At 40.8% G+C, this 18,845-nt stretch overlaps 1 protein-coding gene across 1 annotated transcript in view; it reads left to right on the top strand.

Annotated features, from left to right (window-relative positions):
• The first annotated feature begins 17,455 nt into the window (after window positions 1-17,455).
• The window catches only part of LOC130116305 (adhesion G-protein coupled receptor G2-like), a 34,212-nt gene continuing 32,822 nt past the window's right edge, over window positions 17,456-18,845 (top strand). The window contains exon 1 of the mRNA XM_056284224.1: window positions 17,456-17,521. Within this exon, the coding sequence (XP_056140199.1) occupies window positions 17,456-17,521 (66 nt within the window). The remainder of the gene's footprint in view (window positions 17,522-18,845) is intronic.

Genomic DNA, 18,845 nt, shown 5'->3' on the forward strand with positions numbered 1-18,845 from the left:
CGGAAGCGGGGCAGGCTAAGCGAACTGCTAGCCCATGCAGACCGGCAGTTCCGAGAACGGTCTGGTGGTGGCCTCGCCTGGCATTGACTGTGTTTTTAGTGTTGTTGTGTAGAGTGCAGGGAGGTTTGTCAAGGATGTCTGGCTGGAAGAGCTGGTGTTGGATCGGCTGGGGAAGCCCGGTCTTCTGCGTCCGGTGGGCCTAAGGACCATGGCCCTGCCCGGAGCTGCACCCGAAGAGGAAGCACCAAGGGCGGTCTGACAGGACATGGAAGTGGAGCAGGCTAAGCTAACTGCTCGCCCATGCAGACTGGCAGTTCTGACAGTCATCCTGGCTGGCGTTTGTTCTCTTCGACAGTGATTTTTTTTTGTGTGGCTATGTTAGATATTTGAGTTTTTGTAGTTTTGTAGCTTTTGTAATTTGGATGTATGTGTTCTTGTAGTTTGGATATGTCTGTGTTGCACTGCTGTGGGCTAGGGGAAATTATATTTTTCATTTCATGTACGCAAATGCATGAAATGAAATGACAAATAAATGTTCCTGATTCGCTTAAGTGTTTGAAGGCTACCACCAAACTAACTTCACAATGGATCAGTTAACAAAAGGGCAGGAGGGATTGGCAGATTCTGCAAACCCGTACAACTATTCAATATTGGGTAACAGGACTGCTGTCAAAAGCTGTGAGCAGTTGCAACATCAACCCTTTCTGATTCTTTTAAACCCTCTCGCAGCAGTTACCTATTCAAAAAGTACACAAAAAAGCACTTTGAAGACTGACATATGCACTCACAATCTTTTGAGTCCTTATGACAGCATAGAAACATTACAAGCAATGTATTATTATCCAAGCATTTATTTGCACAGTCTTACATAACTGACAATGTTTGCACAACCCTTTGCAAACTGAGATATGAAAAAGCAATGATGCGGATGATGTGATCACATGTAGCACAACACTATTTATTAAATGTAATGTATTTTCAGTGAATTATAACCTACATGGGCAAAAACACCCTTGAATCCTGAACTGGTGAATAATGTAATTAAAGAATGTTTTTGCATCACAGTTCAAAGGTATACAATATCAATGCCTTAAGATTAGGGCTCAGTGAATGGAAAAAAATTACTTTGATGAAAAAATACCCTGAAACAATTTTTGGATTTACTTAACAGTCACTACTTATATCTCCAGCATATGTTAACTTTTACACCATCAATGGTGGCCTGTATACATATCATCCTGCCCTTGTCATCCTTTTTTTTTGATTAAGTACAACTAAATTCAGTTTCTTATGCACTAATATTGCCACCCCATTCTTTTTAGTAGAAAATAAGTTAAGAGACACCTGCCCTACCCAGTCGATCTTAAGTTTGTCTGCCTATTTGCCCTCCATGTGTGTCTCCTGAATCAGGGATATATCTGCTGTGTTAGATTTAAAAAAACTCAACCACTTTTTCTTTTTATAGGATTATGGGATACGTTAATATTCCATATAATCAACTTTATATATTTAGCCATGAGGATACATCTAGCATTTAATCGAGTGTGCCTGCATGAGAGGAGAGCACCCACTCCTTTGATCCATCACCTGTGCTGTGCATATCACATAAAACACTGTCCTATACAAACCATAATTAACAATAGGGACACTAAAAAAAGTAATCCCCGTTCCCTAAATCTTCCCCATTTCCAAAGGATATCCCCGCCTGCACATGATTCATGAAATTCCTCCAGAACCCGCCCCCCATCTTAGATACATTTCACTCCCATGTCATAACTACTACCGAACGTTTTACTGAAACGTATCTAGAGGCGAATCCTCATTTTAACACCATACTGCTTAATCAGCTCAAAGTCGCTGTTCTTGTAGAAATAAAAAAGAGAAAAAATAACTATCTGTATACCCGTATAAACACCTAGGCTACAGGCCATAATCACAACAAATGACATCGCAACTAACTTGGTCATGTCTAGACTGCCCTGCACGCTCCGTGCGCACACACATACCTCAACAGTGAAATTAGTGTTCCAGTCCAGTTCAAAAGTCAAATATCCATTCCAGTTTTGACCTCTTGATCATGTTCGTGAGTTCCTTCCGTGGGCCTGACACAGGAGAATAAAATTGTTCATCAACTGCTGATGTTGTCTTCCTTACCTTCCATTCTAGCTTTGACCAGAGCCAGGCTCCGTTAACTCACACTCCAGTTCAGACAGCAGTTCCATTGCCTTTAGAGGGGCCACAAAGCTCACCTTTTCCCCCTTCCATGTAAAGTGAAGCACAGCCGGGTATGCCAACGTGAAGCGAACATCCAAATCGTGCAACTTCTTTCTGACCTCGGCAAACTGCCTCCTCCTCTTTGCAACATCCTTCGTCATGTCAGAGAACAGTGATAGTTTTGGAGCCATCCCAATGGATCCCTTTGCAAGCCTTCGCCCTCGTTGCAGCCAAGACGGGTTCCTTTTCCAGAAAACTATGAAAGCGTATGAGGACCAGACAAGGTGGAGCACCTTCTGCTGGCATTCTGGTCAAAGATCAGTGTACCATCTCCAGCTCTGAATCAGCTAGCTCCACTCCAATAGCCTTGGAGAAAAACTGCTTCACACGCTCCCGAAGTTTGACCTTATTTTCAGAATTTTCTTTCAGCCCAAAGAGCCGTACATTGAGGCGCCTCTCTCTGTAGCCATATCCGTTAGTTTCTCTAAGCATTTATCTTAGTCAACTGCTTCAGCTGTCCGTTCTCATCTTCCAATTCATAGAGCCGAGCCTCAGCCTCATTGAGTCGTTTAAAAATGGCTGCCACATCAGTTTTCATTTTACCCTGAGTGGTCTTGACACTGGTCACATCCAACTGCAGGGTTGCCAAGTTGCCACTAAATCGAGCCCTTTGCCTACATCGCCCTCTGCAGTGCAGCCTGCCATTTGGCAAACCCCAGCAGTGCCATAGTTAGTGCTGGTCACGGCTCCTTTTCAGTAGGCCTGAGTGGAATTCCACTCACCATGCTAGCATAGCTAGTGCCTTGCTTATCTGCTTTTGTTTTTGAGTTAGTACTTGCGATTGTGATGCTGAAATCAGCTAAACTAAAAGACATTCACTCACGGTAGTATTCACGCATATATTAGTGAACTTGCTTAATATTGCAGAGTCAATTCAAGCATCATTATGAATAAATTCTGGGGTTCATGCAGAGCGATGCTGTTAGATGTCCGTCTTGTTCAGTGGTTCCATGTGACTCCACATAAGATGAGGAATTCAGCCCTGGCTCGGGCAGCCTCCAGCGTGGAGTAAACCTTGGCAGTGGCTATGCTAGCTGATGAACTTCTTGATCCACTTTTTGAAATGGAGGCTAAGGATCTTGTCTCCTATGCTTGGGTTTGCTCTGTTGCATCTTCAATCTCAAGTGTTTTCTGTGCTATCATGTAATACTGACACTGTCTAGGCGTATGAAGTGTGATGATCAGCAAGGAATGCTTGAGGTGAAGCTTGCTTTCCTTGAACTGTAGTACCCGCTGTGATGTTGCTTTTTTACTATTCTGTCCCTGATGCATGTTTCCGCAACACACAAACTGACAGATAGCTAACAAACAGGATTCAGAGAAAGTCGAACACAGGAGTAAAGTTAAGGTGTTATACCGAGTCCTCTTTTTTCTTTTCCTTTTTTGTACAATTGGGATAGGCTCTAGCATCCCTGTGACCCCTGAAATAAGCGCTTTGGATAATGGATGGATGGGTCATGGGTGACATAAATATAAAGTTAGAATGCTTTGGTTACAAACTTTTCTCAAAATACAGCACAAATCAATTCTCATTGCTTACCAATAGCCCCCATGCACATGTACAAGAACCTACATTTAGCATATCTAAGCATTTTCAACCTTAGCAAATGAAATTATCACAAAGTAATTCGGTTTTAATCCAAACATATGAATTCCAAATTATGTTTATGCACATTTACACAAAACACAGAAAGTAACAAAACTTACAAGCAAAGGCTCTCCAAAGAAAAAGGAAAAGCACAGCCAAAATGTTACGTCCCGTGTTTAAGCCACAATAATGTTCACGGTATTCGCACAAAATGGCGTCTGCTCTCGACAAAACGACAGTTTGCTTTGTTAGAGCGGGGCGCTCTCTCTCTCACACACTCACACACACACACTCACACACACACACACATACACTTAACTACTCTCCACAAAATTCGGCTCTAATTTACTCAAAATGTCACGATAACGATCTCTGAACATTTTTAACATGCTAACAAGTTACTAGTCACATTAATTGTTTATAATCCACAACATACCTGAAAAAGGGGTGAAATAATCAGGAAAGTGATGACAGGTGTTTCCTCAACGAGTGTTTATACTGAAATGAAGAAATTACCGCAAATTCCCCTGGGTCATCTGACCGCATGGAGAAATTCTTACACACTAGTATTCTCCTCATTGACTTGTAACCTGTGAGTCACATGATCTGAAATGACCACTGAGAAAACACTTTACAGTTATCCCCGTTTTGCAACAAATTGCCACAAGGGGTGCTAAAGAATATGAATTTGAAGGCCACATATTGTGTGGCATGACAGTAGCACTTGTTCATTTCAGTTGTTATCTGTGGCACATTTGAATTCTTGATTTGTTTAGTGAGATGTCATTTCACACTTTTTGGCCACTGTAAAGGACTGGTCATCTAACATTATCCTCAACAGCTCTCAAACTTGGTGTTCATATCAGGACCTGTATTTGGCATATGTGCAACAACATTCATGCAAATTTTTCCAAAAGGGCTGGAAAAAGTGATTAGACAATCACAGTAATCTTAATGCAAAAAAAAAACATTCTCACACAGGCCTGAAAACTGGAAATACTGTCTGTTTTTTTATGTTGCCCCACCTTCTCTTAAGTTTTTGAAGGCTACCACCAAACTAACTTCACAATGGGTTAGTTAATAAAAAGGCAGGAGGGATTGGCACAGATTCTGCAAACCTGTACAACTATTCAATATTGGGTAACAGGGCTGCTGTAAAAAGGCTGTGAGCAGTTGCAACATCAACCCTTTCTGATTATTTTAAACCCTCTCACAGCAGTTACCTATTCAAAAAGTACACAAAAAAGCATTTTGAAGATTGACATATGCACTCACAATCTTTTGAGTCCTTATGACGGCATAGAAAAATTACAAGCAATCTATTATTATCCAAGCATTTGTCATTTGCACAGTCTTACATAACTGACAGTTTGCACAACCCTTTGCAAACTGAGATATGAAAAAGCAATGATGCAGACGATGTGATCACATGTAGCACGACACTATTTATTAAATGTAATGTATTTTCAGTGAATTATAACCTACATGGGCAAAAACACCCTTGTTTGAGGGTCAGTGAATTCTGAACTGGTGAATAATGTAATTAAGGACGCTGTTGCATCTCAGTTCAACGGTATACAATATCAAGTGCCTTAAGATTGGGGCTGAGTGAATGAAAAAAAAAGGGCCTTGATGAAAAAAATATCTCTTACACTGAAATAATTTTTGGATTTACTCCTGACAGCCAGTACTACTTATATCTCCAGCAGCCTTCAAACGGAAAATATGATATGAAAACCGAAAACTTCTCCTCTGATCTAACTCCACCCAGTGCCCAGGTACAGGACTTGCATGTTTTGCTCCTCTTTGTAACACACCACCAAATATCGCAAGGCAGCATTCATTCTAACAATTAATTTGATATTTTCGATCCATTAACTTCAAATCACTGACAAACTGAATATTTGAAAATTGCATTTGCTGGTTATGTGTCCTTCTCTATAGCCAAGGTTATTGTTTTGATGCCATATGAGTGATTATAGTTTTGGCGTCTCAGTGATATGTGTGTGTGTGTGTGTGTGTGTGTAACACTATGAAGCGAGCTTCAGGCAATAATGCACTTGCAGAGAAGAGGTTTAATTTAGTAAGAGCTAATAGGAACAGCAAACAGACATGTAAGACTAAGCAAGCAAGGTAATAAGTTCATAAGCAAGGTAATCCTGGTGAGTCAAAAACAGTCCCCTCCCATCTGCAGCCTTTAAAATCACGTGCAAAGAATGACAGGTATGATGCTGCTAGTTGCTATTCCCTTTTATGACAATAGTCATAGATGAATGATAATAGTCATGCCAGGGTTCATTCAGCTCCTTTGTGTTTTCATAGAAACACCTGTTTATAGTTACAAGGGAAAACATTCAGAATGCCTGAGACACTCCCCTGGACGCACCCTAACTGGGACACCAAATAACTCTACAAAAATAAACCACAGGCACAATTATCCAGGCAGTTACAGTATTAGATGAACTTATCCATTAAATGGATTGTTCCGTTTCCAAGGTTTTAACTTTGTGTCCTACTTACACAAAGTCAGACAAACTCATGAGTACCTTTCTCATGCCTATACTTGCAGTTTGGATGTTACATTGAGTGGTGAGTTTAGCCTAGCTTAGCTCAATTGCTGGAAGCCTATTGGGGTAATTAGCAACCCTTTTTAAACAGGTGGTACCGAAGCCAGTCATTGATACTTTTTGATTCACATTAGCCTAGCATTAACAATTTCTTAACCAATGTCTTAACAAGTACATGTGAAATCCTAAAAATTAGATTATAGTTTGAATTATTTTTCAATAATATTGGTCTTCTTCTATGCTGGACAGATATACTATTAGTTTAACTTTTAGGATTTTGCATGTACTTGAAAACAGTTAAGAAAATTTGTTAACCCTAGGCTATCGGCTTTAGAGAGGGTGTACATCACTTTTTTTAAGAGGAATTTCTAATGATCCCAGTAAACATCCAGCAATTGAGCTAACTAGGCTAAATTCAGCATCAAACATACCTTCAAATTACTAGCACAGACATGAAAAAGGTATCCAACAAGTTTATGTAAGTTTAAGTTTTTATTGTCTGTGAAAGTACTCTCAAGGGTCCATCTGATCAGCTGGCTGAATAATAATAATAATAGTTCATAATGATAACTTTATTTAGGGCGGCACGGTGATGCAGTGGTTAGTACGGTTGCCTCACAGCAAGAAGGCCCTGGGTTCAAACCCCGGGGTTGTCCAACCTTGGGGTTCATCCCAGGTCATCCTCTGTGTGGAGTTTGCATGTTCTCCCTGGGTCTGCATGGGTTTCCTCCGGGTGCTTCGGCTTCCTCCCACAGTCCAAAGACATGTAGGTCAGGTGAATCGTCCATACTAAATTGTCCCTAGGTGTGAATGTGTTGGCCCTGTGATGGACTGGTGGTCTGTCCAGGGTGTTTCCCCACCTGTTGCTCAATGACTGCTGGGATAGGCTCAAGCATCCCACGACCCTAATTAGGATAAGTGGCTTGGATAATGGATGGATGGATGGATACCTTTCTATATGAAGCACCTCTCAAGCATGCAACATCGAAGTGCTTTAGAGTAGAACAAAAGACACTGCACAACTAATGGCATAATAAACAATAAAAAAGACAGAAGTACAAAATAGGGCCATAAAAATATTAAAAGATTGGGATTAATTCAAGCATCAAGGAAAGTGAGCCCATAAAAATAAGTGTTGAGATACGACTTGAGTGCGACTTACTCAGGGGATCTAACGCTAAAAGGTAGGCTGTTCCAAAGTCTGGGGACCACCACAAATACCCAATCCTCTTTTTATTTTAGCCTAGACTTTGGAAAAGCAAGGTGCTGTATACGGGCTCAGCAGTTCCATAAAATATTCTGGTGCCAAACTGTGCAATGCCTTGTTGGAAATACAACCTTTTAAAATCAATTGCAAATTTACTGACAACTATTGAAAGGGGGCATGTACAGGGGTGATATGTATTGAGATTTTAGTCCTAGTCACAAGTCTAGCAGGAGAGTTCTGTTACTTTCTGATGAAATGGGGGTGTTTAGAATAGAATAGTAGAGTAGAATAGAGTCATAATTTTAACAAGGGGAATTGCATATGTAGTGGCCGGTTTGAAGCAGATAAACAAAATATGTGAATAAATCATACAAATACACTAATACCATTATACATTCATATTAAAATATTAGTTATGTATTCATAATAGTCATACATCATTCATACATATATACTATACTATACTAATATACTTTATTATTATGAATTCATAATCTTCTTCTTCAGTGGATTTTATTGTTTCCATCGGTACCCTGTGAGGGCACAGCACAAATGGTGACTGTTGTTAACCCAGGCCTCAACCGATCTGGTATGGTCTTGCCAAGCTGCATACTGATTTGGCACAATCTTATGTCTGATGCCCTTCCTGACACAACCACTAACCCTGTGGATGGGGGCACAGGTAAAGCACTGGATGCCATCCCAGTATTCATGGACTTGCACCCATACCTGTCGCATTCATTTATAATAATTTACTTTATTAAGAGATCATAACTACCTATTATAACAGAATTTATATTAATAGTATTAATTCATAATAAGTTACTTTATCAATACTATCATTCTATTCTACTATACTATCAGATTGTACTAATTTACTAGTACTATATAAAAGGATTGTCAATTAAGACCTAAAAAATGCATTACAGTAGTCAAAGCGAGCATGTTTGACCTTCTCAGTGCTCTAGGAATTTAGCATGGGTCTCACTTTAGAAATATCCCTCAGCTGATAAAAGCAAGGCTAAACCATTTTTTTCACGTGTTTTCAAAGTTAAACTGGAGGCAAAAGCCTTCCTAAATTTCTTGATGCTGGCGTGGGAGAGCCAAAGAAATATGACAATAAATTCTGTCAGGGCTTCAATGGAGAAAATAATGAGTGTACTGTGTTCAAGATAACCTCCTGAATGCAGGGAGTGGATAATGGCTGAGCAACATTTATGTGAAGTGACAGAACGTGTGAGCGTGTTTGTCACGAAGGTCCACCTTTTGAGAATGAGTGTGACGTCGGAAAGGGTGTGCTGCATGTGCCAAGTATTGTTCCTGAGAAAGGTGGAGTCACCTAGTACATCAGTCTTAGTTCCTCACAGTTTTCTGGTAGTTAAAACTAATGAAACCGTTTTCTCTGATTTAAACAACACAAGTGGAGACACAGACGCTATCTCATCTTGGGTTTTGCTCTGGGATCAAATCTGGATTTCTATTTTGCAGGCAAGAAACCTTTGCTGTGTGGAAATGAGGACAAAGTCTTAAATGCTTCAGACATGTGCTTCGATGGGCTTTCATGTTCCTGCACACACCATCTTGCCAGGTAACGACATTTTTGTGTTTATATCTTTCTTTGTTTTTTTCTTACTGATCTCAGAGGAAATCAAAGCTGTATTGTGAAAAACAACTGTGAAATCCAAACCCTGCTGACAACATTAACAACACTACGATGTTGCTGAGAATACGAGCAGCTATTGCAGAAGTGTCGTATGTTTGCTGGAATTAACTTATTGATATGTATGCAAATTAAGGATGGATAAATGGTGGATGCATTAGATAGATGGACGGACGGAAGGACAGATAGATAGATAGATAGATAGATAGATAGATAGATAGATAGATAGATAGATAGATAGATAGATAGATAGATAGATTTGACCATCTTACTCACTGTACGTGTCAGGTGTGCTTGTGATGTTTAGGTCTGTGAAGTAATTCTTGTTTTTAAGGCACTTTTTGTTTTTAATATTTATTGTGTGTTATTTGTTTTTATGTGGCACTGAGGTCCCTGTGAAACGTAATTTCGTTCTCTTGTATGTATGAGACATGCATATAAGGCAATGACAAATAAAAGCAGTCTAAGTCTAAGTGTAGATACTGAATACTGTATATCACTGGCCATAGCTTTTAGGGCTATACGATAGCTTCATGATTCAGTAAAGTTCCTAAACCAACAAGTATTTACATTTAAGCATGATTGCCAATGTGCGCTTTATGTACTATGGAGCTATCTGCAGTTTCCCAATGGTGTGATTAAGACATCTATAATTCTACTGTAGTGAGGCATTGCTATTTTGAAAGGTGTGTCTGAGCCAGTATGCAATAAAATGTTTGCTTTAAGATTATCATATCTTTAATGGTACATTTAGGTGATAAGATCAGTTAATTTACTTCTTTTAATCCACTTTGGGTAGATTCACAGATATTGACCCTAACATACCATAAAGATATAGAAAAGGCATTTAGTGTGTGTTCAAGTCAAATCAAGTCCATTTTATTTGTATAGCCCATTATCAAAAACTACAAATTTGCTTCAATGGGCTTTACAGCAACACAACATCCTGCACTTAGACCCTCGCATCGGTTAAGCAACAACACCCTAAAAAAAAAAAAAACCCTTTAACAGGGAGAAAAAATAGGAAAAAACCTCAGGGAGAGCAACAGAGGAGGGATCTCTATCCCAAGACAGACAGACATGCAACTGATGTTGTGTGTGCAGAACAAAACATAATTGACAGAATACAACATTGAAAGAGGATAACAGAATTAAAATAGAATTATAAGATATATAAAGAATATGATGAAGAGGACACCAAGCAGTGTCCAGATGCCACCGGAACAGCCCAGGACCTGAGCCACGCGACCACCATCACCATGTAGACCTGACAGGACAGACTACACATGCACACAGGGGAGACCCACATCACACCATTCACATGCACAGGAGAAGAGACAAGAAAATACATTAGTCACACACCAGAGTGAGAGAAAGATACAACATTAAAACAGGATAACAAAACTATATGGATTTATAAGATATATGTATATATTAAAAAAAATTGATGAGGGTTATGCCAAGTAGTGTCCAGGTGGTGACCCCATCACCATGAAGACGTGGGAAGAGGACAGGCTGCACATGCACACAGGGGAGACTCACATCACACCATTCACACACACAGAAGAAGAAAAAGGAGAAGACTTCATTCAGAGAGAGGAAAGACATGTTAAAGAAGAGAGCAGTTTACAATAGTCAATAATCTATACTCTATGATCTCATCAGCAGAACAGTGCTTGGTAAATTCATTGAGACAGAAACCGACCCACCATACAGTACAGGTCATGAAGTACTCCATTTAAATTTTCTTGATTTGATGGGTTTGATATAATCTATTGATCCTCGTAGGGAAATTATGCTCTGCATTTAACCCATCCTAGCTGTGTAGCTAGGAGCAGTGGGCAGCCACCATGCAGCACCCAGGGACCAACTCCAGTTTGTCTTGCCATGCCCTGGTCAAGGGCACAGACAGGAGTACTAATCCTTACATGCGTGTCTTTTTTGATGGTGGGAGAAACTGGAGCACCCAGAGAAAACTCACCGCAGACACGTGGGGAACATGCAAACTCCACACAGAACTAACTGAAGGCAACTAATTGTAGGTTAAGGCAAAAAGATGAGTTTTAAGTTTGGATTTAAAGGACTCAACAGACTCTGTCTGATGGCAGCAGGCAGGTTATTCCACAAGAACAGGGCCTGATAGGATAAGGCCCCGGCACCAGCTGACTACTTTTTAACTTTGGGTACACACAGGAGCCCTGTGTCTTCAGAGTGGAGAGCTTGAGATGGAATGAACGGTTTAAGGATATCAGACAGGTATGATGAGGCAAGCCCATTTATGATTTTATAAGTCAGCAGAAGCACCTTGAAGTCTGATCTAACATGGATAGGAAGCCAAAGAAAGGGAGGCAAGAATTGATGTAATATGGTCAAATTTTCTAGTTTTAGTTAGGATTCTAGCTGTAGCATTTTGAACCATCTGAAGACCTTTAGTACTAGCACGTGGCAGACCTGAAAACAGAACATTACAGTAATCAAATCTGGATGAAAGAAATGCATGTACTAGAGTCTCTGCATCAGCCATAGACAGGAAAGACCAAATTTTAGCTATGTAATGTAAGTGAAAAAAGGCAGTCTTAGTGATTTCTTTAATGTGCTTACCAAAGGAAAGGCTGAGAACAAACATAACACCAAGATTGTTGGCTGCCACACTTTGTGAAATCACAGAGCTGTCGATTGTTATTGTTGCTTGATCAAATTGTTGACTGTGTCTAGCAGGGCCAGCGACCAGCTTCTCAATTTTATCTGAATTTAAAAGCAGGGTATTTAGTGATATCCAATTTTTCACTGCAGCCAAGCAGGCCTCTAAATTAGTAATTTGAGTACAATCATCGCTCCTTATAGGCACATACAGCTGCGTAGCAATGGAAATTTATTCCATGACTGCGTATTATTTGGCCAAGAGGTGAAATATTAAGAGAGAAAAGTAGAGGGCAAAAACTGAACCCGGAGGCATGCCATATTTAACGTCAGAGAATTTAGATGTAATATTATTATAGCAGACACAATGTGTTCTTCCAAATAAGTAGGACTTAAGCTGAGTGCTAAACCAGAGACACAAAAATTACCATTTATAGTAAGTGAAACATATGAAAATCTGGGAACTAAATCCTTACCAAGAAATTTCTTCCCCAGTGTGTTTGTAAAGGTGTGTAATAGCTTGTAATAAAATGTTGAAATTCAACTCCCATGGGAAACCTCGTAAAAAACTGTTCAAAGTTGGGGTACCCATATCCGATTTTCAAAAAATCAAAAATGTTTAATTTGGCCTTAAGTAACTTGTGAGGGGTCAATTTATAGGGGTTTTTTATGATTCTGAGTTGATTGCAAGCATTAGTTTTTCACCCAAACCACTCCTTGGTGGAAAAACAGCCACGCCCACTTTTACATTTAAATTTTAAGTAGCTTTATTCGTTTATTTCAATATCTTGCATAATACTTAGAGCAAATACTGATCCACTATGTCAAATGATTCAGGAGTCAATGTCTGAGTCTTCCTCAGACTCAACACCATCATGAATACAATTCTTGCATGTAATGCCTTTACAAACTCCACATGCTGAGATGCATTTGACACCATTCTTCTTGCAGCAGCACCGCCGGTTGCTGCCACCTCCGTTACAATTACAGCTTGTGAACTGGAGTACCTCCTCAGCAGCCATGGGTCTAGTGTTGGAACTGGCTCATAACCATGAACACCTAATGTCCATCCATAGTCATTGGGGTCCAAAGGCATGCTCTGTAGAACGATCCAGTCCCAGGTTTGTAGATAGGCACGAAGAGAATGCTGTGCACCTGCACCCTCTGTTGGAGATAGAGTCTCTGGTTTGATCAGCCCAGCCGCCGCTTTCTGTGAGAACATGTTGTATCGAATTGCACCCAAAGTACTACCTGGTGCATTGTAAATGTACTGGAAGATCACAGTACCAGCCTCAATCACTGCATCCTTAGTAGCTTGTATGTCAAGGAAGATGTCCATGTGTTCATCAATGTCCCCTGCACAAAACCTGCAAAAAATGCACTTTGAGATTTGTTTCAAATGTAGAGTGTAATAGAAATAAAATTCATTATTATTATTATTATTATTATTATTATTATTACTACCTGTCAAATAGAGTTGTTTTCCCATGGCCAGTGATTGCAGAAACCGTATCACAACCAGTGAAGGCATGTCAAAAGAGCAGGTAGCGTCTCTGTCTTTCAGAGAGAGCTTCTCGGATCCTTTTGACATCATAAGAGCCCAATGTGGTTAAGAAGAGTGGATGGTTGGTGCTTGAGCTATGGTGCACCAGCATTACCTGCACATCTGCATCTTCTGCCCGCACCTGAAAATAGAACAAGATATGCAAAGCGTGTTGAACTATGCAAAAACAGATAACAATGGTCAAGTTATTCAACAATGTGAATACTCTTCTTTTTAAAGTAATCATAGCTGATGAAAGTAAAATACCTACACAAATGTTACTGACCTCAACAGAGTCCTCTGTAGCAGCAGACAATGCCTCTCTCGCAATTGAAGTGTCAGCATCATTGTCACATTGCTCCACGGTGATGTGAAGTTTTTCAGAATGTTGAAGAGAGGAGGCGGATGAGCTCACTCTTGTTATGAGTGTTGTCCAAGAACTTTGCTCTTGGTGTCCAATGTATCATATCCGGTCGAATCTGGAGATCACAGCATGACTTCTTGGTATGCCGGATGTGGTCGTGATCTTTTGGTGATCTGCTATAGCCATCAAAGACCACGATGATCTTCTGAGAGCGACGGCCAAGACACTGCACGTAGCTCAGGTAACTGTTGGCAATCTCCTGCCAAGTCTGACCTTGTTCCCACTTCACCATGTAGAGAAGCCATCCGCCATCAACCACCAGAGTGGAGCAGAGTTGGTTAGTGAGGTCAAGCGGATCAGTTAACTCCTTCAGGCTAGTCTTGGAAAAGCCTGCCTTGTTCGCCTTGTTCATTTTCTGATCTTTGTTGCTGAACAGGGACAATGGGAAGGGAGTCAGCTCATACTCTAAGCTTGTCTCAACTGTCATATCCCGTTGGGCAAAATGATTAGTCGGTTGAACAACTTGAGTGAGTCAAGGTGAATCTTCTTCTCGTTGACTTTGGGAATCTTTCTGAGTGATGACAGGGCTTGTACCTTCAACTTCACCTCCATGGCCGATGTCGCTGACCGTCCATCCAGCTTTATCTGCATCTCCCTCCCTATTTCAGCTGCTCTCTCTGCATTGACTGGGTCATCTCCTGTGCTTGTGAATCCTGTTGAGAAAGACACAAGCTACTCCTTGTCTCGACCATGGTTGAATGGGTTGTTCTCCTCAAACCATTTGAGGGCAAGTTCAATCGCTTCAGCATCTCGCTTCATCTGTGTTTTGGCGAGGTCTCTGTAGAGTGGACCATGTTTCTTGACACCTTCCTCCATGCACTGGTTGACATTGGAGAAGTGGTTGAGAGTGAGCACCCAGCACTTGTGGCCAGAATCACTATTTCTCATCCTCCCTCGGCTCAGTCCACCTTCTGACTTGGCTGCCTTCATTAATGTCTGCTCGATACAGATGTCACACCAGGTGCCAGACCAATCATGGCTAGAGTAACAGACAACGTGGTTCCCATGGGCAGTGAAACTTTCTAAGGTCTCCTTGTAAGCAGGCAAAGTTTCGAGTTGCTTCATGAGATGACAGTACAGCCGTGCGCCCTTGGCATATTGGTGATGCCCCGCAGCTGCAAAGATTTCCAGCATCCTGGTAACAATGCAGGACAGGTGCCCATTGTGATCTGCAAGCCGTTCAGTTCTGATGAAGATCTTGATGACATCTACCATGTAGTGGTACTGCACCCAGAGTGCAGGCGTTCTTCCTCCTTCGGCAAGTCTTTTGAAGGTTACTTCAAACCTCTGTTCAAACACTGCAACTACTGGGTCTGTGTGTCTGGCTCCCATCTTCCCATCAGCTACCTTCTCCATGAAGGTCCTCATTTCACCAAGCTCCTCCTCAGTGAAGGTGTGTTTCATGATGTGCTGATAGATGGCTGCATCGATAAGGAAGTGAGCATGGATTGCCTTGTCAAAACATCCTCTATCCAGGATGTGGTTGGCTGTCGTAGTCCCTGGATAGATCAGCTGGATCAGCTCTAGGAGCCCAGAATCCTCCATGACATTACCCAAGGATCCAAGGTAGGAATTTAGCAGGTGAAATCCGCCCAACCGTGGAATGACGGGTAGATTTGCCTGCTTTATGATGTCCACAGCCTTGAGCCAGATGGGGAGATCAAACGTCACTATAGTGACTTTGTCTTCAGAGAGCCACATGCACTCTTTGAGAGTGGTGAAGATGGTGTTGTGGTCATTAGGGTCACCTTCGATGACTGGGAGGAAGTCGATCTGCGTGCTCTGCTTAGTATCATATGCATGGATACGCTTTATCCAGCCATTCCAGTTTGAGTGTGGGAACTCACGATCCTGGGCTTTGATCACTCACCCTGCTGCCCAGAGTGTATCGCCAGGAGTGAGGAGTGGCTGGTCTTGTGTCACAGAGGAGGAGAGCTCAGTGATGGGAAGAAATGTCAAATGGCTTCAGCATGTCTGGCACTAGCTAACTCCAAACTTCCTCACTTTGAGTGCCAACCAACTACAACAACTACCACTAAACAATAATTAGGCCTATTTACCATGGCAAATAATAATAAAAAATAAACTAATTAAGCAACTTTTTAATTTACATGTACCCAGCAGTGGGAAGGGGGTGGGGGTCTTTGGAGGGGGGGCTGCGATGATCAGGAAAAGTGGGTGTGGCTGTTTTTACACCAAGGAGTGGTTTTGGTGAAAAACTAATACTTGCAATCAACTCAGAATCATGAAAAACCCCTAGTTTGACCCCTCACAAGTTATTTAAGGCCAAATTAATTACGGGTACCCCAACTTTGAGCAGTTTTTTACAAGGTTTCCCATGGGAGTTGAATTTCAACATTTTAATACATGCTATTACACACCTCTACAAACACATTGGTGGAGAAATTTCTTGGTAAGGATTTAGTTCCCAGATTGGTCAAATATCTGATAAAATGCCCTTACTATTATTCTGTTTAATAGTATACAGTGATCAACAGTGTCAAAGGATGCACTGAGGTCCAGCAGTGGAAGCACAGAGGTGGAATCAGAGTCCATAACTAGTAGAAGATTGTTTACCACTCTGGTCAGAGCAGTTTCAGCAGAGTGACAGGGACTGAAAGCCAATTGAAAAGGTTCATATAGATAGTTTTCTTCTATGTGGGTCGAAAGTTGTTGATACACAACTCTCTCTAGTACTTTCGAAAAGAATGGAAGATTAGAGACTGGTTGACAGTTATTAAGAGACCCTGGATCGAGATGTGGTTTCTTAAGTAGGGGTTTGACCACAGCTGTCTTAAAACTGCTGGGAACAATGCCAGTAGTAAGTGATAACTTAATAATGTCTAGCATTGTAGGTCCCAGGAAAGGCCAGAGGTCTTTAAAAAGTTTCGCTGGTAAGGGATCAAGTAGGCAAGTTGTTGGTTTAGAAGCTGACACAAGCTTAGTCAAAGTATCAAGAGAGACACTCTCAAAAGCTGTAATAACAGGGACTTTCAGTGACTCATTGTATAGATATAAATTTGGCAAGACAGGATCTGCAGAAGTTGAATAATTTTGTTTTGTTCAGATGTAATTTAGGTTACGAGCCATTTGTATCTTGCTGAGATGGGCTGTTGTTTTTGCCACTCCTTTCTTTAAGGCTTATCTCCAGATCATGTGAAAAATATTGTTACAATAGCTAGATAGCTTATCCAGTGTCATTAAGACAAAAGCATGCCATTTTCCATTATAAAAAGATCACAAAGGTAAATGGACTGCATTTATATAGGGCTTTTCTAGTCTACTGACCGCGCAAAGTGCTTTACAAGGTATGCCTTACATTCACCCATTCATACACTGATGGCAGAGGCTGCCATGCAAGGCACCAACCTGCTCATCAGGAGCAGTTAGGAGTTCAGAGTTTTGCTCAAAGGCACTTTGACACACTCTCTGGAGGAGCTGGGGATCGAACCAGTGACCTTCCTTTTATTAGATGACCCGCTCTACCTCCTGAGCCATGCTGCCCCTTAAGGTCTTTGAATTCTATATATTTATCATATTACAGAATAAAGAATGGACAGCAAGGACCACGTGTCAGTTGTTGGTTTCGGATTCTGCTGCTGCTCCTTCTACTCACAGGTAAGGTCTGACATGACAAATGACAAAAGCATTTGAAAAGAATAATTTTGAGAGCTGACAATGAAAGAGGATGTCTACAGAGAATGGAGAGGAGGCTTATTATTCGTCAGCTGTTATCTTGACTGACATTTCTGAACATATTCATACACAATAGAGTCAGAGATGTCTGACATGTCATTCAGTGTCAGACCTGTGTCAGACCTGTAATCAAGACATGTGTACACATGCGCACACACACACACATACACATACACACCTAAATTCTAAACATAGATAACTTGCTTGTCAAGTTTGACATGGTTGCTTCCAAAAACTAAAACATTTTACAGAGCTGTGTGCGTTGTGAAGAGTAGATGGAAAATATAACTAGCAGGTACAAAAGATGTAGCAAATAGTGTTTTATGATTTAACAAAACTTATTTAGTGCACTACCTAAATTTTATACTGTATAGCCACTGCAATGAACTGATATCACTGCTGACAACACTTACAACCAATCTGTCCATTTTATGAAAACACTGCCTGCACGAATATTGCTACAGCTTACAGTCATTTCAAATCAATGACTAATGTTTGGATTGATTTTTCCTATTTAGCCACTGATCATTTCTACTTCTATCCAGACTTATACTGAATTCTTAATTTGTCTCATCAGGGCATGTTTCCTGTAATCATACTCAGCCCTCTCCTCCTCCAAGCACCTCTGTATCAAAGGCCCCTGTGATCATAAACTCCACTAAGACATATACTAACACAACAAATGCACATACAGGTAAGTGAGATCATCGTAATTGTCACAGTCAATGAGGCCTCAAAAATCCCTCATTCCATCTCTGAGACCACAATAGACAATGCACCACAATAGATCACAGCAACACTCTGTAATAACCATCTCATATTACACTCACTAACTGCTACAACCAATTACACGCTTTGCTAGTGTTTCATAATGCCAGTATCATTGTTCCATAATGAGGTCAATTTCTTAGAATTTCCCTTTTCTCATTGAATTACACAAACTAACGAACCAACTCTGCAACTAATAAACAAAGACACATCTGCAACTTACAAACAAACAGTCCTTGGTATTGTGACTTTTCACTGTTCATATGTAATATGCCTTTTATAAGCACACTCCACACTGCTAAAATTACCTCCACTTACCTTGCAAATAACAAAGTTAACATGTTTTTCTCCCATCATAGTGACCACAATGAGAACACACAATGCAACTGTGGAAAATACACCGACTGCCAATGCCACAAAAGGTATTAAATAGATAGTCTCATTTCATGTCTCATGTATAGTTATGAGCTGATATAGC

The sequence above is a fragment of the Lampris incognitus genome, chromosome 8, assembly GCF_029633865.1.
Source record: "Lampris incognitus isolate fLamInc1 chromosome 8, fLamInc1.hap2, whole genome shotgun sequence".
NCBI lineage: Eukaryota > Metazoa > Chordata > Actinopteri > Lampriformes > Lampridae > Lampris > Lampris incognitus.